The sequence below is a fragment of the Acomys minous genome (genome assembly GCF_964271855.1).
Source record: "Acomys minous genome assembly, chromosome: 1".
Lineage (NCBI taxonomy): Eukaryota > Metazoa > Chordata > Mammalia > Rodentia > Muridae > Acomys > Acomys minous.
In genome coordinates this window covers 32631977-32656967 of record NC_140483.1, presented here as the reverse complement: position 1 = coordinate 32656967, position 24991 = coordinate 32631977, and the positions used below count along the sequence as shown (strand labels likewise).

The following is a 24991-nucleotide window of genomic DNA, read 5'->3' as shown; positions in this document are numbered from 1 at the left end:
GAAATTTAGACCCATGTGATCTAGCAGCTGGATGAGCCCTCTGACATCCTCTGACTCAACTGCTCACAGCTCCCAAGTCACAGAGCTGCTCAGCAGTAAGCTTCAGCCTTGTTGGCTCTTAAGGCCCCAAGGAAGCTAAAAGCATGAACTGCTTTCTGCCCATGTATAGGACAGTTATTCCTAATGCTTTTCCTACAGTCACTCCACAGAGCACAGCTAAACTCTTGGTGCAAAATAAGGTAAGACTAAAATTGCCCCAGTAGGGTTATAAGAGTGTTCACATAGCTGTCCTGGGTCAAACTTCCTGTAAACTGCAGAACGAAACAAGAAATGAGCTGTTTCTCTACACAGAACATATGGTCCAAGCTTAATGGTAAGATGCTGTTTGTACTTAATACATCAAATCAAGCTTCCTTTAAAAACTTGATTTTATGTTTATAGTCTTCTTTTGAAAATTCTGCAGGAAAATATTCTAGAAAAAAAAAGGCTGGGCTAAGAAAGGAAAAAAGAAATATTTTATAATATATTGAGGGTAAGGGGTGACCTTACACAGAGTGTATTTTTTAATTTAAAATGTTTATTTTTATTATTTCTAATTGTGTGTAGGTGTGTGTGCTCCTGCATGTAGAGACCAGAGGCACTGGATCCCCTGGAGCTGGAGTTACAGATGGTTGTAAGTTACCTCATGTGGGTGCGGGAAACTGAATTGGGGTCTTCTAAACAGCAGCAAGTATGCTTAACCAGTGAGCCATCTCTCCAGCCAGGAGCCTTCCTTTTTAAAAGGCAGGAAGTTTTATTTCAAATTCACTGGTGGCAGTTTATAAATATGCTGCTCATTTCCTGGTTGCATAGGCCATTAAGAGTCTAATCTATTTCCTGAGCTGAAAGTGGCTAATGGGAAAATGCTAGAGCAGTAGTCATCAGGTGAGATGGGCATTTTGCATCTAGTCACCTAAAACATGTTCTCAGTAATAATTCCCTTTGGCAGTGTGTATGGCTTCTATGGGAATCACCTCACTTTTAACAATGAGAGTCCCTGCTTAATAAAGCAAGGTAGTGCCCTCCCTTAGTGTTGTAGCAACAAGGGTGTTCTGTTTAGCCTCAACACATATGTAACATGGTACCTAGAAGTGCATTGTTTCTTTCCCGACAAGCAGTTCATTCATGGGTCAATGAAGAGTGAGAGAGAGTGAGAGAGAGTGAGAGAGAGAGAGAGAGAGAGAGAGAGAGAGAGAGAGAGAGAGAGAATGCAGTCCATGTCCAAACCATGACAAAATCTGAGAATTCTGTGGGATGGAAACAGGGAGCAGGAGAAACAGCTAAGCATGTAAATGTTTGCTGAATAGACATGAGGATCTGAGCTTATCACAGTATCCATGGAAACAGCGTGTCAGAAATCGGGCATGGTGGCTCAAACTTGTAATCCTAGCACTCCGGGAGGCAGAGGCAGGTGGATCTCTGTGAGCTCGAGGCCAGCTTGGTCTACAAAGACTCCAGGACAGGCAAGACTACACAGAAAAACCTTGTCTTGAAAAACAAACAAACAAACAGGGCATGTCGTAGGAGGTGCCACTGAGGGTGTGTGGCAGGAGTGGAATCCCAGAGGCTTACTGGTCACTAAGTTGTGCTGAAACAGCTTTTTTTCTTTTCAAGTTCACTGAGATTTCTTTCATTCTTTCTTATTTATTTATTTATTCCCCTATCTATCTATCTATCTATCTATCTATCTATCTATCTACCTATCTACCTATTTACCTATCTATTTATTGAGACAGGGTTCCTCTGTGTAGCCCTGGCTGTTCTGGAACCTGCTGTATTGACCAGACTGGCCTCAAACTCAGAGATCCACCTGCCTCTGCCTCCTGAGTAGAAGAATTAAAGCCATGTGCCACCACCACCTGGGGAGATTCCCTCGCTTAAAACTGCAGACAATAGAGAAGGACATCTGGCTTACATACGAATATGCATGTGTACATATACATATACTACATGCATACAGACCACACAGAGAGAAACAGAATGTGAAATGTGCCTCCTTTTTATAATACTGCCCCAAAGCACAGGCTTCTGTGAAAAACTCAACTACAACACAAGTCACTGTATTTCCAGGGTCCTATCCCCAAGACCTTTGATCTTTGGTGCCTGCATGTCATTGTGCAGCAAACCCAACACTAGACAGCAGCTAGTTGTATAGTTGACCTAGGAAAAACACTATTCAGAAGAGAAACCTCCAAGAGGAAAATCCCAAACGTGGCTGAGTAGGAAGCATCACTGATTATCACTCAGCAAAGTTCAACGCACAGCTCTGGAAACCATCTAGCAGAGGCAGGGCTGGGCACTGGGCCTCAGCCGGCCTTAGCATAGTTTTAGGAACATGGCTCTCAGGAGCTCACTTCCCATAATTATCTCAGGAGACACCCCTACATTTGAAACTGAGCCCATTGATTTTAATTTGTTTTAAGCCATTATCTACAAAGCATGGCCTATACAGAAGGCACAGCTCAGTACAAGGTACATATGTGTACAAGTGTAACATATAAGATGAGGACTGGTCTTCAAACACCAGCTGGCTTTCTTTCAAGTAGCATTCTTACCATCTGATATAAGTTATTACCCTTTCATACTGGGATCTCTATCAGTAATAAAGATATTTTATATGTGTTGGCACACAGTATAAAGATAACTCTTACTATTGTAAATGCCTCAATCTACAACAGAATTATCAATGATATCGTTAGTGAATTAACACTTACGTCACTGTTTCTCTGTTTTGTGTAGTCTTCACTTTTTACTACTACTCTGAAGCAATCTTTAAGATTTTCCCCTAGATTTGATATTGTTTAACATTAAAGATACAATCATGACTTTTTTTGGCTTTGTTTTAATGTTATTTGGGTAAGTCTTCATGGAGCCCCTGGGGGCTTCTTCTTTAAGTACACTTAAGGCCCGCATGTTCCTGCGGATACTGTTGGTTTTGCTTCTCTGAGAATTCTGTCATCTTTGTCTATCAACGCATTTTGGGGTTTGGGCTGCATGTATTTCCTACGTTCTTTGACAATGCAGACCGTATTCTGTCTGTTTTGTTCTCCTGGCAATATCCGTGTGATTCTGAAGGGAGAAGAATGATGCTCTCAGTCTTGCCACTTAGAAATCAGATTCTAGAATTTAATTCTGGCCAGTTCTCCTCAAAATATTATGCCTTTGACCAAAGTATAAACTCTTCTGTGCCCTGCTGATACACTTGATAACAGCATAGTCTAATCCTGCATGTCCAAAATACAGAAGGTAGTCTCTTTTTTGAAATCTTAAAGTTGTGTTTTCTTTATTCATTATGTATGTGTGTGCATGAGAGTGTGGGTATGGCTCTCAAAGGACAATTGTAGGGATCTGTTCTTTCCGTTATTGTGGGTCCTGGGAAAGCAAACTAGGCTTATCAGGCTTGGTAGCAGGTGCTCAGCAGCCCCGCACTTTCTTTTTTTACAGCTTAGGTTGGCCTAGAAGTTCCAATACTCACGCTTCAGCCTCCCGAGGGCTAGTATGGCAGGCAGCTAAGGAAGGCAGCTTGTAAACTGCTCCTTTCAAATCATTTCATGTTTCCTGGGTTGTTTTATACCTACTTCATGCCCTCCTAGAAAATTCTGGAAACCCTATTCTTCTTTGTGAGACATTTCTCTCTTTCTATAGCTTGGTCTGTCTAAAACATTCATCCTTTTAAAACAAAAGAACCCAGCTGGTTCCAAACAGTTTTATTTACAAGAAAAAAAATTACTCTAATAATGATTTTAAAAATTTCCCAGGTATTTATCCATTTTGTGTGTATGGAGGGTGGTGAGTCTATGTGCAGTATATATGTGCAGAGTTTGGAGGACAACATGCAGAGGTCAGTGATCTCCTCTAATCATGTGAGCTCCTGGCATGGAGCTCAGCTTGGTACAAGGCAAGGCCTTTACCCGCTGAGACATCTACCTGGCCCTTTCATCCATTCTTAACTCATCCTCAGCTGGTGAGGTCCTATTATTCTTTGGGACTAAACTTTAAAATGCCACCTGTTCAGAAAAGTTTTTTTTTCTTCATTCCTTGATGCAAATTAGTTTCCATTGTCATTTTTGTCTGTTAACATTTTCATTCCCTTCCTTTTGTTATGATTTGTAATAGTATACATTGTTTTGTGCTATGTGCATTTCCTTTTACCCTGAAAACTTCAAGAAAACAGGAATATTTTCTTTTATGATCATTGCCAAGCAGAACGCCTACTAAAGTAGCAGGATGTAATAAACGTTAAATACTAAATAACAATAAATGAATTATATAGCAACATACTCTTGCTACATTAGAGCAGTTTTATTACATTAAGTAGTGGATAAATAGTGGTAATATTAAACACATTTGAAAAACTGACTTTTTTCTACAACTATGTACTGTAGCCTTGGATAGTATAGACAAAAGTCTGAGAGAGGTAGCAAATTGCAGATGCTGGAATTACATGACCTAGATCTAAAATTTGAGTCTGTTACTTATTATTAGTCAAGTAGCTTTTGTTAGGGATTTAACATTCTTTGCCCAGTCTGTAAAACTGTGTCAGCGACAGCACCCACTTTATGGCATCATTTTGCCTATGAAATGATAAATATACCCGGCTTCCAAAAAGCAGGACATAACTGCTATGTTATCATTACAAAGTAAATGTTAAATAATGCACTACTTCAACAATTGTTGTTTCCTGTTTCCCACTGCATCTTTCTCCAAACTGAGAATACACTATTTAATTTCTGGTGCCCACCCCAGCTCCTCACTCTCCTACACCAAGCCCTGGGCTAGCTTAAGGTAAAACCATTAGGGTCTAGAGAGACGCTCAGTTGGCAATGTGCCTGACATGCAAACATGAGGACCTGAGTATGATCTCCAGAATCCATGTAAAAAAAAGCTGGTGAGATGGAGCATCTTTGTGATCTGAGTGCTGTGGAGGTGGAGGCAAGTGCACTATTACGGCTTTTTGGCCAACCAGACTAGCTTAATTGGTGAGTTCCAGGCCAACGACAGCCCCTGTTTCAAAACACAACATGGCTAGCTCCTGAGGAATGATACCAAGGTTGTTGTCTAGCTTACACATGCACGTGATCATGTACTTTCTCTCTCTCTCTCTCTCTCTCTCTCTCTCTCTCTCTCTCTCTCTCTCTCTCTCTCTCTCTCTCTCAACCAAAAGGCACTAAAATTTGTATCAAGTAGCCCAGGCTGTTCTCAAGTTCATTATGAAGCTATGGACCACCTTTAACTTGTTGACCCTTCTACCTCTGCTCCTATGTGCTGAGGTCACAGCCCAGGGCTTCATACTTACTAGGCAAACTCATCTGCCAAATGAGTTACATCTCCAGTTCCTAATTTCATTCTTATTTCACTTTTCTATAGAAAATAAGGCTAGAATGCCTAATAAGGGGTTTTGTTTTGTTTTTGATTATTTCCATCAGGATTTTCAGGAAAAATTACCTCTAATTTTACCAAAGGGCCAACAATCAATCTTGTAAGGGAAATTTTGATGATCAAGGTTCTTCATATCTTACCAACAGAATTTGTTAACTGATTAAGTATAAACAAGTAGGAAGTGGACTTCCTTCACAGGCCTACTACGGTAGGTGTTAGGTCAGACACACTCTGAGAGGCAACATAGAACTGCAACCCCCTGCAATGAGGGAGGCTGACTCAAAACCTTTATAGAAATAATGAAATGCTAAATATTATACCCTGCCTTCTGCAATACTTCTTCCTACAGAACCCTTATGTAATAAGCATGGCAATCCTCCTCATCGTCTCCAACTTTATCAAATAGAAAACTGAAATGGTGAGCGTAGGAGATCTGCCAGAGCTGGGAAGTGGGAAAACTAAGTCATGAATTCCACTAGCATGGCTCAAGGAAGCTACATTCGTACCCCCTTGTAGGGTCTAATGGAGGAACTCAAGAGTCAGAATAAATAACAGCCTAGGTTCCCGGAGGGAACAGCTTATGATCAGGTCTTAAAGTAAATGAGTTTGCTTGACCACACGGCTATGGGAAGAAACAGGAAAATAACCGAGCCGGCGCTTCACATATTTGCTTAACTTAATTAATTCTAACAATCTCCTGTGTGGCTGGCATTGGCCTTGATTAGAACTCATAGTGTTCAAGGAGATTCAGTAACTCTCAGGATCCCTTAGCTAGTAAGAACTAGAGACAAAATCAAACCTTGGTATGTGGGCCTCCAAAATCCCACCTTCTTCAGGAACTCTACATAAGGAATGTTCCAGGCAGAAGAGACAGTTTGTGACAAGAGCATGGCACCCTGGTGTGGGCTGAGAGTAAATGTGCCGAGCTGGATGGTGTGGGCGATCTCCTTCAGAAAACAGGGGACTGCAGTTTTTCTCTGCCCCGAGGAACAATTAGATGAGTTTTATCTCCCCCTGGGATGGGGATGCCGCTCGGTGGGTGAGAAGCTGACTAATGTGCATAGGAAGGAGTGTGTAGAGAAGACTAGAGGGGACAGAAAGCAAAGGCAGAGATCGGTTCTGAATGCTCCCAGACCACCCCATTCTCAGAGAGCCTTCTTTGAAACCTCCCCCTTTGTGGACGATATCTGCCCCAAACTTTTAAAACAACAGCACTCCTCAAATTGGGTAAAACATTTTATTCAAACCCTGTTCTTGCTTAAAATACTCATTCAGTTAAAATAGGCTATAGCCTTTCTTCTTCCACTGGACGTTGTGCTAGACATGTACTTGTACAACTCACTGCTTCTCTTTTAGGCAAAGAAAGGAACTGTGAGTGAGCGTGTGTGGGGCATGTACGCTTACGCAGGAAGGTCACCCTGGTGCAGGGCACTGAGGTAAAGTACAACTTTCAGCTAACATGCATACCAGCTGGAATCTTTGCATAAGTGGGCTGATAGATAGCTGTGAAAAAAAAAGTAGGATCTTTCACACAACCTGAAGGTTTGAGAGAAAACTGGAGAACTTGTGTATTCTGACATTAGGAAACTACTGTGTGTTAGTGCACTTGGTGCAGTTAGGATATGTGGAGACCCTCAGGGCTGCTAAGTAAGATTCACACTCAGCTGGAGAGAATACTTTTAGAGGAACCAAGAACACATTTCCTTTTTTTTTTTTTTTTTTTGGTTTTTCAAGACAAGGTCTCTCTGTGTAGCCGTGGCTGTCCTGGACTCACTTTGTAGATCATGCTGGTCTCGAACTCACAGAGACCCACCTGCATCTGCCTCCCAAGTGCTGGGTTTAAAGGTGTGCACCACCAAGCTCTGCCTAAGAATGCATTTATGTTCAACTGATTATGAAAAGAAGGGTATGGGCCTAACTCCTCTGTGTATTTGAATATACTTGAACATAAAGCCTTTAAGGTGGAATTAAAATCAACCAAGGTGTTCCTTATTTTAAAGTGACGTGTCCTAGTAGAAAGAGGTTAGGACACATAACACTCAGACAAGAGTAGATCACGTGAAGATACAAAAATGTGGCCACTGTGTGTCACTGTGTCCTCTCAAAAACCAATTCTGATGACCCCTTGACCTTAGGCTTCTTCTGTCGCTTGAGACCCCCAGACTACGTGCAATTCTTGTTGTGGCCATCATAGAGTAGCAAATGCATATAAGCACAAAAATGGTAGCTGACAGACATCAGAAACTGAGGGTGAAATGACGAGATGGGGAAGTAAAAAGAAAGAAAGAAAAAGTACAGAGCATGAGAGGGAAAGAGAAAGGAAAGGAGGGGACAACTTCTTTCTTCAATGGTTTGTTTGCCTTTAAGTGGAAATTTATAAAACTTGTCAAATATATGTGAGAAATTTCAGCTGAAACTATTTTAGGAGAAAATGTCAAAAGGTAGTTGAGAGTACAGCATGTTTAACATTCCTGGTTTCCCCAGGGCTGATCGTGAACACAGGAAGCCCTGTGCCTCCTACTGGTTCTCTGCAAGAGCTTTAAACAAGTGCTTTACACCATGATCCATCTCCTCAGCCCCCATCTCCTTACTGCTCACTACCGTCCACTAATGCCATCTTAAATGAAGGGGGGTTAAGCCATTCATTAGGCCGGGCCTCTATGATCTAACTGCCTCAGGAAATTAGGCATGCTCAGAGGTGAGCCTTACTAATATTTTACACATTTCTTAACCTGAGCAACTTAACAATTAAACTTAACAATTAAAAATAACCATCACAGGTAGAGGAAAGAGAAAACACAACAGATAGACATTCCAGATGAAAGAAATGGCTCCTTGTCCCCATAGATGGTAGTAGAAAGCCCCCAAGCCAGAGAACTTTGAGTCAAAAAAGATTCTCCACTTTATTGTATACCCTTTAGTTACAGCAAGGGACTGCACTTTTTTCTTAGTAGTTTGTCTTTGTGTGGAACTTCATAAAACTCAACAAGCATCTATCGGAGATATATGAATAACATAAAATTTCATTTTCTTTTTGGGGATGCTGTACTCATTTATTTATTTCTCCCACCATTTCAAGTGCAAGACTAAATGCTTAAAAAGAGATGTGAGTGAGAGGAAGAGAAGATGGATGCTAAGCAGCTACTCAGGTTAATAGATTCTGATTGCTTGCCAGTGAAATGCTAAACAGATTGAAGGCTTAGAGAAATGAGAATATAAATAACAGTGTAAATACAATATGACTATGCTTTGTACCTAAGTAGAGGCACTGGTATCTTTAATTTAGACTTATTAAACTGAAAGGAGTTTTTCAATTGTACTGTTGCATATAAGTGATACACATTCAGTAGAAACCGTACTTAAAATTCTGAATTTTAAATTTTGACCTTTACCCAGGTGAGTGGTACGTGTTAAATTCTCATGAAGCACTTCCCAGCTAGACACAGAATCAAAGGGCAAAGAAGCAATATTCTACAGTACAGTGTGTTGTTAAGCTATGTTTGTTTCAGTAGGTTGTATACCAGATATGTATTTTTTAATTTAATGATATTTGCAACTGTACGATGGGCTTATATGTATATATCTCATCTTAAGTTGAAGAACACCTTTACTGAACTCCCAGGAACCAAAGTCACTGCCTTCTTAAACTAACTTAATCTAAATACATAAGACACTTAATTTCATTTTTATTTCTAACTAAAAGAACAAAATCAAATTATTTACAATGGGCAAACTACAGGAGACAGAAGAATACTATATTTTCCTGCACAAATTCGATTCCCAAACCAAATTATTAAGCACAATTAAAACACAATATGAAATAAAATAGGAAAATAAACACACAACACAAAGAAATATTGATTTCATTATAAGTAGTTATAGGAAAGTTATCTGCTGTTCTCAATTAAAGAAAAATCCTGGGTCTATTCTCCAACATTGATAAATATAAATAGTAACAACTGGCTAAACACTTAAGAATGGCATATGAAAAAAATGTACAAGCTCCCCTTTAAAGCACAACCATTAATCTTCCAGAGACTTTCAAAGACTGTTAGGAGAAAATAAGATAGGGAGAAAATAAAGTTTCTCTAGATTGAGAAACTACTAGATGAGAAAGCAATTCTGGTGTTCCTTTTGCTTGTTAATTACGTGAGGGGAGGACACAGTACCACTCTGGATTTGCACAAAAGGGTACAAAACAGTATTCTTGTCGTTTACTATTTCTTTTTCTGGAAAAAAAAAGGGATATCAATATAAAACTAAAGTTTGTATCTATCTTATTTTCTGTGGGAAGGAGTATTTAAAGATGTATATGTGGAATAGTTCATGAAACAATACACAGTTCAACCATCAAATTAAATCTTAAGTGCCTGCATGGCTTTCTTTTTAATGAACTGGCAGAAGTAGATACCAGGGTAAAGATGAAGTGCAGAGTCAAACAAAGGAGTCCATGCCTGGCAGTCACTTAAGAACAGCATGAGCCCGAGCTTCCTGAGGGTGCCAAGTGCCTGGTGCCTATGCAGGACAGCTTGTCTTCTACACCTGGCATCAATTGTTTAAGACAACATCCAACATTATTTGCCCCTTGCTTCAAGGAGAAAACAAAACAATAACCCAGAGCTGAGGTGCACTGAGGAATTAGGAATGCTTACTGGAAGTCTCACAAGAGGGGGAGGGGAGGAAAAACATGTGTTGATAAACTGCTTCATTATCATCACATCTCTGTATCCTAAAATGTAATAAACATTTCTTCAACAAGGGATTATGGCATTAAATAAAACATGTCCCAAGTGTGTTTGTCCGTGTCACAGAGAGGTCTTACAGGAGAGGAACACACAGGATGCAGTTTCATAAAATTAAAAATAAAATAGATTGATAGAAAAGCCTCTTCAATGTTGCACAAAAGGGCAGAGAATGTGGCTCCAGGGAGTTAACAAAGCTTCTGTGTGGCTTCTGATAATTCAAAGGAAAGCTCTACTTGACAGAGTACATTCTTATTTACATAAAACAACAATGACTGGCAATAAATAGCAAAGAGCATTAAGAAACTAGAGGGAAACTGATTTAAGTACTAATGTTCTTTACAGTTTTGCTCTAGAGTGAAGTTATTTTCAAATGAATGAAAATTCATGGTTACAAATATGGATAGAGTTCTCAGAGGGAAGCAAAAGGTAAAGTCATTCACAACTATCATTAAGATAATGGTTTGTGAAGGGTAAGATTAAATTGCATCTATTCTGGAATATTGGAAATTAACTAGCCCAGTGCATAGGTGATTATGCTAGAATATAGTTTAGAATTTTCTAAGGCAATTAGTTACTATGGTAACTTCTTGTCATTGGACTCTTCCAGAACAGAATAGGATGACAATTCTGGTGTATAAGCCACACAGACCAGGTTAGAATTTTCCATTTACCCAAGAGGACTGTAGTGAGAATTTTTGGTTTCTTTAAAAACACAGACGTGTTGTGAGAATGTGTTTTTATTTTAATTCCAGGTGTGGGATATGGGCTGTTTCAGACTGTCCACAGCAGCTGACTATGATTTGTCTCGTGCTCTAGCAGAAGCATGATTTTTCCAGTGCAGATAGTTTCTGCAACTGTATGACATTTGGAATTCTAGGGACTCTTGAGGGGTTATATAAATGCTAGAGTCCCAGGAGGGGCTGCAGCAGCTGCTGCTCCTGCTGCTGCTGCTGGTTGCTGGTTGCTGTTGTTGTTTGTCAAGTGGTTATGTGCAAAGAAGAAATCAAATATCCTCCCAGCGAAGATCAAACTGCCCCAAAGAACTTAACAAGCCTAATCAGCAGGAAGAAGTCTAACAATAAAGACACCTGCTTCCCCTCTATCCTTTCTCTCCTATCTAGTGTTGGGAGTTGGAAGGGTGGAATAAGTGTGGAGAAGGGAAGAAGAGAGTAAGGAACCAACAAAGTAGCAAAATCCAGCTACAGAGGGGCCTTTTCATTCACTCCTGAGACACTCATTTGCCTCTGCCATTTTTATTCTTCCTTACACATTGCAAAGATTGAACTGTGATCTGCACAAACCAGAAGCAATGACGACCCCATTGTTAGGACAAAGAAAAGCACGTCATAGCACCTGACCATGAATGTCAATAGCAACTGGCATGGTTTTATTGTAACAAACTACTTGAGCTGATAGTCAAATAATTTTGATCACAGTATCAGAAAACTACCTTTAAGGATTTTTGAAAAAAGTTTTACTCCCTCAGTAACTACAAATAAGTTATTTAATCACCCCTTTTACTATTCTTTCTATTCCTGGCATCCAACAGTTCCTTTCCAGTCACAATAGTCCCAATGTGTCTTTACTTTCTTTTTAATGAAATTTCAGGATCCATTATGTTGCCCACTCCCCTGCTACTAGCCTCATCTTCCTAACCCTCAGATATACATGAGGTAGCAGCTATCAGCATGGGAAATGACTGTCAGTATTTGGAAACTGATATGGTTATTAATTCACTGGTAGATTAAAATTGGCCTGATATGGAGTATTTACACCATGAAAATTGGCAGGAGTTGCAAACCAGGAATGTTTCCTTTTCTCTTTGCCAAGATGAATCTTACTAACATATCATTGTCCCTTGCCTTATGCTGGCAAACCTCAACTTAGATCGAAATATCATTTATGTTGTTGAAGATTTCTAGAGAAACCACAAAAACATTTATATTTTTTCTAGTACAGACTCATGTTCTCTAATCAAACAGTCCAGCACTTCTTGTTTTCTACATGCCTAAAACCATGAGCGTCAGACTTCTTACTCTACTATAGTGCCTTGATCCTAGGTCCTGCTTAATAGAAATAACACAGACCTTCTGATGGACCAGCTCCTATGTCCTCCTCACTAAATTGTACAATGGCTCTTGCTTATTTCCCCCTATTCTTTGCTGTCATATATCCTCGTTAGTGTTGTTCTGAACAACAGTCTTACTTGTAAATACAATTTGTTTTGTTTGTTTGTTTCACTTTGGGGTTAGGGACTCATGTATCCCAGAATAGCCTACAAATCACTGTGGAGCTACAGGCAACCTTTGACTGGTCATTCTGTCTCTACCTTTATCTCCTGAGTTCTGGGGTTACAGATGCTACCACACTTGGTTTATGTGGTGCTGGGGCTTGAACTCAGGGCTTTGCACATGCTAGATACATTTAATGTGAAATGCCCCTGTCTGAATACTTGATCCCTGAATACCTTAGTGGAACTCTTTGAGAAGGGTCTGAACTTTTAGGAAGTTGAGCCTTACTGGAGGAAGTAGATACTGGGCATGGGCCTTGAGACTTTATAGCATGGCCCAACTTCCTCATCTAGCTCTGTGTCTTGAGTGTGGATAAGACTTGACCATTCATCCTTCTGATTCCTACTTCCATGCCTTTCCTTCCTGCTGCTATGCTTCTCTGCCATCATGAACTGTATCTCTCTGAAACTATAAGCCAAGTACACCCTTTCTTAAGTTGCTTTTGTTTGGGGATTTTATCATAAATATAAGGAAGTAACTAAGATGATGGCAAGCAACCTACAGTTACATCCTCATTCCCATGACTTTATTACTAATGTGGCTATCTTATTAACATCTTCCTTAAAACACTACAAGCTCCATGAGTTGAGAGAGCATACTTGTTTTTGCTCAGCCTCATAGTCTTTTGATTTAACATAGTACCTGGAATACTGCAGGTGCTTAGTGTAAAAATTAAGTTTCATTAAAGTTTTCTTTTCAGCATTTAAAGACTCAACGTTCCCATTCTCCCCAAATTCACTTTATGCATGTCTTCCATCTTGCTCTGGTATTTACCATCTGACTTACTTGCTATCTCTTCCATTTCTTGTCTTCTATAATCTTTTAGAAAGAGTGCCTCATCTTCATTCTTCCATTTACTCAGTTCTGATCTATCCTTTTAATGATTGGCTCTTATAATCCACTTCACTGAAGCTGCTCCCTCTAAGGCCATCTTTAAGGTACCTCTTGATCATTATGAATAGCACGAAGTCCATTTTCTACTCCTCAGTCCCTTACATGACTTCTAGGGGCCACCAATACTTGTTTTTCTTACACTCATCATCTTCCTCCTCTTGGGCTGATGACAGAAGCCAGGGCCTCTGATTATTCTCTTGATAACAGTCACCTTTCCCTTAACTTTCCCTTGTCATACTCTTGTGAGTTTCTCCTGCCTTTTTAGTTTTGCCTGCTTCTAACCAGAGTTCGCTTTTGATGTGTATGCACTGATCTTCAACCCCTCTTTCTCTGAACACTTTGTATCCTCCTTTGTAAGAATTCACTTACCCACTGTTTTTAACATTACTACTTTTAGATCAGCTCTTACGTCACTATCCACCTGACTACTAGATATGCTGCTTATTTGCACACAAGTGTGCCAGCAACATGACATATCTTAAACTTAACTCATTATTGCCTACTCTCACAACTTATTCCCCTATTTTCTCTCTCAGTGTGATCACTATCAAGTTGCCAACATAGGAATGCTGAGCTCCTTCACCGGCTCTCTTCCCATCCTACTGCTCATTTAATCACGAGGTGTGCTGACTCTTCTCTTTACTATCTCCTGTCCACCTCTCTCCAGCCCATAATATCCAACGTAGTCACCCCTCACTTGATTACTAGAAGGGTGCCTGCAAAGTGCTGTCACCAACATCTCATAAGATGCCTGTCAATGCATTTTCCACACAGCAGCTAGAACAACACATCTGAAACATAAATCTGATCTTTTCTGTCAAAAGGGCTCTCAGGGCTTACCAGAGTCCTCAGGTTAAAACCCACATGGCTTCCCATGGCTCTGCTTTCCTCACCAGTCTTCTAATCCCCTCACCCCAAGGCCCACCCACAGCGCTTCCCTCAACCTACATTCAAGTCTTGGATAACTTCGTATGCTCCTTGCCTATGAATTTCTGCATCCTCACCATTTTATCCTTATCTCCTGAGTTCTCTTGCATAGTTCCTGGTACAAAATAAGCCCCCAATACCTCAAATTTCTTTCCTAGTCCTTCTTTCTGGCCAGTTTTGCCTTTTGTATGTTACATCCACCTGCAACTACCTCCCAAGTGCTGGGACTAAAATCATGTGTTACTAGGCCTGGTATACATTTGTACTTTGGAACTGAATGTTTAACTTTAACAGACTTCTAAAGTAACCATGATCTAAAAATACCCAGGTACCTAATTCTCTTGGCATCTCTAGAACAACTAATAGGTAAAACCTGCTTCAACTTTACTTCCTACAAAATTCAGTCAACAGTCCCCAGCCAATGGGATACACCTTCAAAGTCTACGTATAAACATAGTTTTGGCTAAGACATTTAGTTCACCCAATCAGTCCGTGCATGCTGCGTGCGTGCGTGCGTCCCCGTTGGTCTGTCCGTCCGTCCATCTGTCTGGCTTCTGTTTTAGTCTGAGCAGTCTTCAAAGTGAAGCTGAATCAATTCTCCTGCATCAACTTCCTGATTGTTGGGATAATAGGCATATGCCACTATGTTTGGCTCAAATAATTAGTTTTGAAGGTTTTAGCAACTTGGCATTCAGGATGAAGATTTCAGAGATTTTTTTTTTTTTTGTGGGGAGAGTGTACGTAGAAAATGATCTTTTTGAATATGGGGTTCATTTGAAAGACAAAACAATCTTTTTCCTATTCAGTTACTTCACTTTTCACCAGATTTGTGCTTTGGGGCATTTGTAATTTATTTTAAAATAGGTTAGAATTAAAAATCAAAATTATTGTTGAGGTAAGTGTTTCCATCTCACAAACTGGGCATGGTGTCACACACCTTTTAGCCCAGCCCCGGGAGCAAGAGGCAGGCCAATCTCTGAGCTTGAGGCCAGCCTAGTTTGTATAGTGGCCAGCTAAGACTACACCGCGAGACCCTGCTTTTTGTTTCCTAGTTTGTTGTTGTTGTTGTTGTTTAAGTGTTACAGTGGGAATAGTACCTGGAAGATCTCCAAATCGATTATTTATTAGGCTCAAATAATTATATCTTAAGTAATGTGATCATTCAGTTAATGGAAACACTTGTTTCACTTGCTTAGTTCAAAATCTAATGAGCTTGCCTCATCTTCTCACAGCTATATTTACACAGTGACAATTTCAAATCCCACCCAGCATCTCAACACTTTCTATTTCTTCTCCACTGTGCTATGCTGGTTCCGCTAGTCACTCTCTGTCCATGGGATTGCTTCAGGTCCTGTGTGCTCTCTCTATTTCTTTTACCCCTTCTTACCCCTCAGTGTGGCTGATGTGATCTTCTCAGAACCCAGAGCATACTACTCTTTACTGCTAGGGTTCCCATTTCAAAGTAAACCTAAATATAACAACTTACAGCCCTAGGCTCCTTGTGGCCCGCTAACTTCTATTCTGATTCTATACACTCCTGTCTACTACTTGCTGACATGGCATCCCTTACACTCACAAGGCCTGAGCTGGTCTCAGGACATCGGTGGCTCTTCCCTGCTTGGAGCGTTACTCTCCCCCCACCCCCCGCCACACCCCACATCTCCATGAGTTACCCTGTCTCATTCCTTTCTCAGTGAAGTCTACACACACTAGTAAAAAAACACCACAACTGACCCATTTTCCTTTCTTCTTTTTCTACATCTACTTATCACCTTCTAACATAAAAAATTATTATGTTTGTCTTTTTTCTACAATAATATAAGGTCCGTAAGACTTGCCTGTCAGTCTAATGGTTAGATAAATATATTCTAGACACATAGGTATTGACGTTAGCAAATTGGTTCCAAATCTTTTAGAGAAAATATGTTCACTCATCTTAACTTTCATTTTCCTGGAAACAGCTTTCAATTTTAAGTTACTTTATAAGAGCTGTTTAATCAGACACATGACATAGACCAATATATCTACAGATACCTGGTAGATGTTAGGTGGCTCTGGACAGAATGAAGGGCAATTTGCCCAAGCACCTTAGAGAGAAAAGGAAAGAACTGCTTGGCAAGTTTTTCTTGCTCTGTCCTAAATAATCTTAAAACAGATGGCAAAAGCTAAATACCAAGTCTGCTGCCATGGAAACCACTATTATAGCAGCCTGTTTCAGAGCCCCGCCTAGAAGATAAACGTTTGCCTCCCTTTTATTACAATCTGAGCCCTCGACCTTTTACTGTGAGTCCACTGAAAGGCATAACAACTGTCAATATCCTGGAGAGACAAGTCTAGTAGGGACTGGTTTGTATGTAACATCCCCAAAACACACTCAGAAACCAGCAACACAGACGCACAAGACACCATTTGCCATGTTTATGTTGTTCTACATGCAAATTATACTGTTGTCGTATGTAGTTCATGGATCTTACTTTAATATTGCAGGCCTGCTCCATCAATCTTCTTGCATTCTCCTCTGCCCGGTATCTCTTTGGAAGCTGAACTCTGAAAAACTTCAAAGCACCTTCAAAATCAGCCTGGAGGAGGTCTTCCTTTGAGGTCTGAAAAACAATCATGAAGACACATCACACTTCAGCCTGTGTGCATTATGAATAAATTTATTACAAAAAAACAATGATAATTTTTCTGAATATACCTTCAGAAGATACTTTTAGTATTTCTACTATTCAAAACATATTGCTATGTTACATGCTGAAATTATAAATCCTAAAGTAAGCTAAGAGACAATTATTAACTAACTTATATTATATGGGGATCACAGTAGTGGATCCTGACAAAGTTTACCAAGCTACTAAGCTAGAAGAAGAAAAGAAAATGAGAGGACTCCTGTATTAATCTGTGACTTTGCTTTGATGATGACTTTTCAAAAAGATTATTAGAAACTCATTAAAGACACAAACAAAGCAATCAAAGCCCATCAGAGTTACATAATTAACACCTAATGGGTAGATGCTTTTTAATTGATGGCAACAGCAGCTCAAGAGAAGAAATAAGAAATTGGCCCAACAATTAAAGAATGCTATGAAAAAGTAAATGAAGCAAACCACTTGACTATTGACTTCTTACTAAAAAATTGCTCACAAAATTCATTTCTTTTAAAAGTTACCATGTGGAAATCAGTAAGAATATCTGCACATATGAAAAGAAATTTAAAAGGAAACAAAACAAAATGTTTGCCTTGATGAATGAATCTGGATGATTTCTTCCTCTAGGTTTTGCAATATCTTCTACAATATTCTAGTAAAAATTTAAAAACTGTGGCAAACAGTTTAGGTAGAAAAGTATATAGAAGTAAGTAAAAAAGAAAAAAAATATTTTAGCTGGGAAAAATGGCACAGGCCTGAAATTCTAATACTAAGGAGTCTGAGGTAGGTAGACCACCGTGCGTTTGGGGTCAGCTGGGGTTATTTAGTGAGTTCCAATATATTTATCTCAAAACATACAAACAAACACACATACATGGAAATGTTTTAAAGATGTTACTTAATTGACATGTTTTATCTCATAAGTAAATGTTTACTTTTAATCTTTGGATGTGTGTGCTTTAACTGGAACATCCACAGAGGTCAGAAGACTAATAAGAACCCATGGGGGAGGAGTAGATCTTTCAAGGGAAGAGAGATAGAGTACAGTAAAGAGGGAAAGGAAAATAATGGGACAGGTATCAAATGTGTCAAGTGGGGAGGGGTGGGATGGTAGGGTACAGGAGGGATACCCTATGAAAAAGCCACATGGAAGCTCATGACTGCAGCAGCATCCTAAGATGAATACCTGTACATATATAAAAAAGTTTAAATGGAGTCACCCTAGAATGAAGGGTCAATACCTCAATTAGGACATTAGTATTGTTATGTGTAAGTGAACAAAACCCCAGGACCAGGAATGGGTTATCTCTATTTGTGTTCTTGCCCAGTGTGGTCCCACAGACCCCAAAACATTGCAGGGTATTGCTCTTGGTTAACCTCCAGAACTTGAGAGCAAGATCCTCTTGCTGATGACACCATATAATTGAGTCATAAAAGCTAGAGAAATCAAGCGGTCACTGACCTAGCAGCTTGGCCACCTGATTTTCTAAATCTGCTCAGGACCTAATTTCAAGCCTTGTCATTGAGCTCACATAAATGCACAAAGGTTGGGATCAAGAATGAAGAACACTTCTTCCTCACACCTTGGACATTTAGTCAAGTGGGAATGGCATTGTAGACTGAGGTTGTTTTTGGAGGAGACCACAGTTTTGGGGGCAATGCTTGGCAGGTCTCTCCATGAGGGCTGTGCTGAAGCCCACCTCAGATTGTGTCTCTGGACAAATCTCTAAACATATATCTACTTCAAAACACTATAGGGAGGAGGGCAAGATGGCCCCATAGCTAAATAATTTGCTGGATGTACTGGCTAGGATTATGTCAACTTGTTACAAGCTAGAGTTTTTTGAAAGGAGGGAATCTCAAGTGAGAAAATGCCTCCATAAGATCTGGCTATAGGCCACTTTCTTAACTAATTGATGCGGGAGGGCTCAGTGCATTGTGGGTGGTGCCATCCCTGGGCTGGTGATCCAGGTTGCATAAGAAAGTAGGCTGAGCAAACCATGAGGGGAAAGCTAGTAAGCAGTACTCCTCCATGGTTTCTGTACCAGTTCTTGTCTCTAGGTTTCTTCCCTGTTTGGAGTTCTTATCTTGACTTCCTTTGAGGGTAAACAGTGTATGTAAGTGTAAGCCAGATAAACCCTTTCCTCTCCAACTTTCTTTTTGGTCATGGTGTTTCATTATAGCAATAGTAACCCTAACTAGGACACTGTGTAAGCATGACAACCTGAGTTTAATCTTTAGCACCCACGTAAAGATGAAAGGAGCGACTTCCAACTTCCCAAAATTGTCCTCTGAAGGCCCATCCATGTTCCCAACACACACACACACACACACACACACACACACACACACACACGTAACACTGACTTGCCTAACTTAGCTAAACCCAAAAAGTAAACACATGGCAACACATAACAAGGAGGCCCAAGATTGGAAGTGTAGATAAGGCACCTCAATCTCTGGAAAGTACTTAGAACATAAAGGGAATCAAATATGATTATAAAGGTTGAAATAAATTCATTCTCATTTCAACTCTTGCTAACTTGTGATGCTGCACACATTTTCCATCTTGAAAATGAAGTAAGTTAAGGTATATGGATGCATTCTGTTAAGTCCAGGACAAACATAAGGGATAATGATTTGGTAAGTTACCTTTACTTTGCTCAAATGTTCTTAGATAATGGTATTTTTGTGGTTAAAAGCAGTGCCTATCCTCACTGATACTTTTAATTCCACCAAGAAAGTAATCTAAGGTCTAGAAAAGGTTGCTCAGCGGCAAGAGAGCTGAGAGTGCAAGCATGAACACTTGAGTCTGAATCTTGGCACCCATGTAAAAGGCTGGGTGTCGTGGCTCCCACACCTGTAACTACAGCACTATGAGGGAGCAGAGACAGGGGGACTGCCAGGGCTTGCTGGCCAACCAGCCTAGCTCCAGGTGCAGTGAGGTGAACTAAGGCAGAGGATGATAGAGAGGGGCGCCATTTCCCTTCCGTGTATGTGCACATGCAGAGGTGAGCACACCTACACATGGGAGCACACACCTCCCATTCTGTTTTTAAAATATAAAACACCCTATAGTGTAAGTTCTAATAATTCATATTTTTCTTGTGGATTTTAATAATAATAATTTCACCGTGATGGTAAAAAGAAATTCCACTAAGCAAAAGGCACTTAAAAATCTCCTTTGAGTACTTTTTGCTCTTGCAGAGGACCTGGCTTCTGTTCCTAGCACCAGCATGGCAGCTCACAACCATCTGTAATTCCAGATCCAAATGATCCAATGACTTCTGCTAGCTAGCCTCTGCCAGCGATCCAATGACTTCTGCTAGCTAGCCTCTGCCAGCACAGCATGCACATGGCACACAGACATGCGTGTATGAGAACACCCATACGCATACAATAAAGTAACAAAAATTTAAAAAGTATTCCTTGGTGTTCAAGATAACCTGAAATCCTACTCTGATCCCAAAGGGGTTTCCCACCGGTTTCCTATCTTTAAAAGACCTCTATAATCATTAAGTATCACCTAACATGTCTTTGCAATGACATAAGTGAATTATCAGCTAGGGACACTTGTCCATTTCCTGACATGCTATCTAAGAGGGTGTTCCTCTACAGCTGGGGGACAGGTACTGTAAACTTTTCAAAGATTTGCACGCCTCACTAGGAATTTGACACAACACAGGTTCTGTTATTGTTTTGAGTGCTGGGGACAGAACTGGGACCTCACCCGTAAAACCCGTATGTTCTAGTCCCAAGCTATATATCTTTAGTTTGTTTTAAAAATACTTTAAAAATGATAATTTCTCTCTCGCTGACCCCCCCCCCCCGTGTGTGTGTGTGTGTGTGTGTGTGTGTGTTTGTGTTTGTGTGTATGTGTGCACACCTACCTGGAAGATTCACTGTATGTTTGGTTTTGGATTACACAGTCATGGCTCCATGAGTAAAAGCCAAATGGGGTCTTGGTGGTGACCTGCCCATGTGTGCAAGCCTATAGAGCCCAAGGTTGACAACAAGATGCCTTCCTCAGCTGCCTCCCCACCTCATGTTGTCCCAGCTAGCCTGGCTGGCTAGTGAACTCATGGAGTCCCCTCAACTCTATTTCCTGATGCTGAGGCTGCAGGCACACACATCACACCTGGTGTTTATGTAGGTGCTGGGGATTAGAACCAACATTTTCCTCCCTGCACAGCAAGCTCCTTGCCCACTAATACAACTCCTCAGGGCAAGAAAGACAAGTTTTTCATGTTCAACATAAAGTCTTACAACTTAGAGACAAACTTACCTAGCATTTTGTTGCTTTGTGTGTCTTTTCCCCCACCCTCCTCAACCCCTTACCTATGTACTACATACATGAAAGACTTTATGCATTCTGATTTGAGTAGCACTGAACCCGTTCTACTAAATGCAAATGTTTCACAGATGTCAAGCATTAATATTACTGTTAATCTAAGGCACAAGGAGCCCGGCGCAGTGGCACATGCCTGTAATCCCAGCACTTGGGAGGCAGTTTTGGATTTGGATTACACACAGACAGATCTCTGTAAGTTGAGGCCAGCCTGGTCTACAAATCTAGTCCAGGACAGCCAAGGCTACACAGAGAAACCCTGTCTCAAACAAAACAAAACAAAACAAAACAAAACAAAACACAACACCCTAAGCACAAAGAGAAGAGCTTCCTATGAAAACAAAGCATGGGCTCAGCCAGGAGCACTACTAATAGACACGAATTAATAATTACCTGGCTATGAAGATGATAACGAGGGTTGTAATTAGGCTTATAGTTGTAGGAAAATTAATCCCTTGTCAACGATTAGAGGCTTAGCACACGATTCATGATGATAAGTCTTAAGCTTTAAAAAATGTTCCCCTAACAAGAAGACTGACACTTCTCTAACCAAACCAAGTCCCACCCCCACCAAAAAAAAAAAAAATGCCTCTGCTTCTGACCATAGAAGTCCATCGAAGTTAGACTTGGTTTACAGTGGAAAATTCATGTATTTTTGGTTATAAACTTAGCCAATAAAAGAGCCAACTTTTTGCATCTTAGTGGCAAATTCTTAGGAGTTTTCCTATGGTACCTTTGAATAATTGCAAGAGAAAAAAATATCAAAAGGCATGCATTTTTCCAACACTGTTAAATAACAGTGGTCAGCGGTAACATAGATTAAAAACTAGAGATGTTTAAATAAACAAACGTGTCTTCTTTCCTTTCAACTTAAAAACTCAACCAACTTTTAACCCAGAACTACTTACGGATAACATCTTTAAAATAAAATCAGAGGTTTATCAACACATACTTCTTGCTCCTCAAGCTATCTGACAAATCTTTTCAAATAATGAGCCATGTTTATCAATTACATCCTAAGAGGCAACACCACTCATTCTTTCATTTGAACAGGCTTCTATACGAAGACTACTGATATGATTAAAGACATTTATACAAATTCTACTTCTGTTTCTTTTTAAGTATCTGCAAGACGTGGTTTCACTATAAGATTCTTTGAAGTTGCCTCAGTAATAGGAATGAAATCACCAAATACACAACAGACACAACACAAGTGTGGTCTATAGATTCATACAGGCTCTGGGTATAGCAGACCCAGGGTTTAAGAGCCAAAATTTACACAGTAGAAATTAGGGAACTAATTTGGACTTACTTTGATATAAAGCTGATTTGGGCCTTTTGAGGGGCATAAGAAGTATACACATGATACCTACTGTATTTGGGTTTTTAACTTTTGAAAAAGTTAGGATCTCTCTCTTCAGTGAGCAGTCTCACAAATTTAGTGATAGAGGGAAACAGAGGAGGTATCTGTCTTTAGTAGTCTTTTACCTTCACTTAAAACAAATATTTCAGAAAATCCCATGAAGTAGAAACATATTAGGGTATATTTTGATAGCATAAAACTGTTCACCAATATTAAATATTGTAATGGTTACTAAATGGGCAGCTAGGATATCTGCTTGAATACACGTGTTCTCACTGTCTCTGTCTCTCTCTCTCTCTGTCTGTCTGCCTCTCTCCCTGTCTGTCTGTCTGTCTGTCTCTCTCTCTGTCTCTGTCTCTCTCTCAATCTTTACAGGAAGTCATTTGAAATCACTGTGGAAATACCCAGAATATCAGTATTGAAACTATAGGTGAAGGCCGGGTGTGGTGGCACATGCCTATAATCCCAGCACTTGGATGGGAAGCAGAGGCAGGCGGATCGCTGTGAGTTCGAGGCCAGCCTGGTCTACAAAGGGATTCCAGGACAACCAAGGCTACACAGAAATCTTGTCTCGAAAAGCCAAAAAAAAAAAAAAAAAAAAAAAAGAAAGAAAGAAAGAAAGAAACTATAGGTGACATTAATTTTAATACATAATGACATGCCAATAATTTCTTATGTCATATGATTGTAAAAAGACACACCATGGAGAAAAAAAATTCTGACTGTGAAGAGAGTAAAAGTTTCCTTCCCTAACAGAGTTCACTTGCAGTGCACAACCTCTCTAGCCATGTGTTACTGCTGACATCATTTCGAATGTGTTTTCAGTGTAAAAAAAATTAACACATTTCAAAGTGACTTTTCTTTTCTTTTTTTTAAAGGAAGCAAATTTGAAACAGTTCAAACACCTGATTTTAGTTCCAGGTGTTTCTAATTCTAAACTTCTAAGTACTCTCTACTAAGCAACAAATTCTGGGTGAATACGGCGAGATCTTGATGTTTTTTTTTCTCAGCTATATTGGTTTTACTCCAAATGGCCTTTTCTTCTTTCAGTTATGCTGTCCAATAGGATTTCTATTTACCCTTCCTTCAACTTCTGTTGGCCTAAGAGACTTTAGAAGAGGAGGATGTGGTTTAGCTGATGTAGAAGATGTTTACATCTGTTTGGGTATTTTAATTCCAATGAAGAAACACAGTTGATAAGTCATCAACATGGAGTTGGCGCAGGTACTTGTACCTGTCTATCAGGAGAACTGTTCTTTACAGCCTGTGCTTCTGAAAGGCAAAAACCCGAGATCTAAATGTGTGTCCTCTACTCACTGGTCTCATAGTCCACAAGCCTCATCAACTAGTTCTCTGATGCTCTCTCTGTGAATTAGGAACAATAAGTGAGGCTCAGACAGAAAATCTACTTGCTTGATCTTGTTCTTGTTTTTAAATGAGGCACTTTGCAGCACAGGCTGGCCTGGGACTCACTGTGTGGCACAAGCTGATCTTTGGCTCCAGACTCCCCAGTGCCAGGTCACAGGTAAGCACAGCTGTGACTGGCTTTGATTTTTTTTTTTTTGGAAAAATTAATTTATAATGAAGAAATTTAGTGAAGTTTTAAAGTAAAATAGGTGATCTGTACATGTTTGACTATATTCATGTTTATAACATGACTAAAAAGGCAGAGTCATGACTTAAACTTCAGTCTTGCCCTCTTGACTAGAATGGAAAGATAATGATACTGTTTGTGGCAGGATGCCTCTCAGGACTACCCTGTGCTGACCATCCATCCATCCTGAGTCCTCAGCCAGTCCAATATCACTGCTGAGCAATTGAACCCATCCCCACCCTCCCAGCATACAAGCTAAACTTTGAGTGGTAACTCCTTCGATAGCAGATCCCAATTCACAGCCATCATGTTAATTAAAGGACTCCCCAAGTATACCTACATATAAGCAGGGTTCTACCAACAACCTTTCAAGAATAACAGTGGTAAAGAGTTCCAAATGGCCACATATAAAGCTCCGCATATGTTGGTTATATGCCATATAGTTAGCACTATTGTCTAGGTTCTAAATGGCAGAGTCCAAAAATTCCTGAGGGAAGCACTTACTTCAGATAACTCATTTGGCCTCCAGATTTGTCCAGTTGCAACACGGGGACATATATAAGCTCATGAAGATCTCAAGTTTGGGAGCCCAACTCCCTGTGGATTTTATTGCTAATTAAATGTTCTTAACTAAAAATTTAAATTTATCTCTAGTACAGATATGTGTGTGAGACATCTTTTAAGCTATCAATTAATGTTTTACTTCAAAACACTGAAAATGTAAACGTCAAATAGGCTACACCAGATGACTGTTAAGTCACCA

General features: G+C 40.0%; 1 protein-coding gene across 3 annotated transcripts in view; it reads right to left on the bottom strand.

Moving 5' to 3' along the window:
- Window positions 1–24991, bottom strand: part of RABGAP1L (RAB GTPase activating protein 1 like) — a 573647-nt gene that overhangs the window by 97980 nt on the left and 450676 nt on the right. For all 3 annotated transcript variants that reach the window (XM_084782440.1, XM_084782439.1, XM_084782441.1), the window contains one exon: window positions 16750–16878. In XM_084782440.1, the coding sequence (XP_084638566.1) occupies window positions 16750–16878 (129 nt within the window). The remainder of the gene's footprint in view (window positions 1–16749; window positions 16879–24991) is intronic.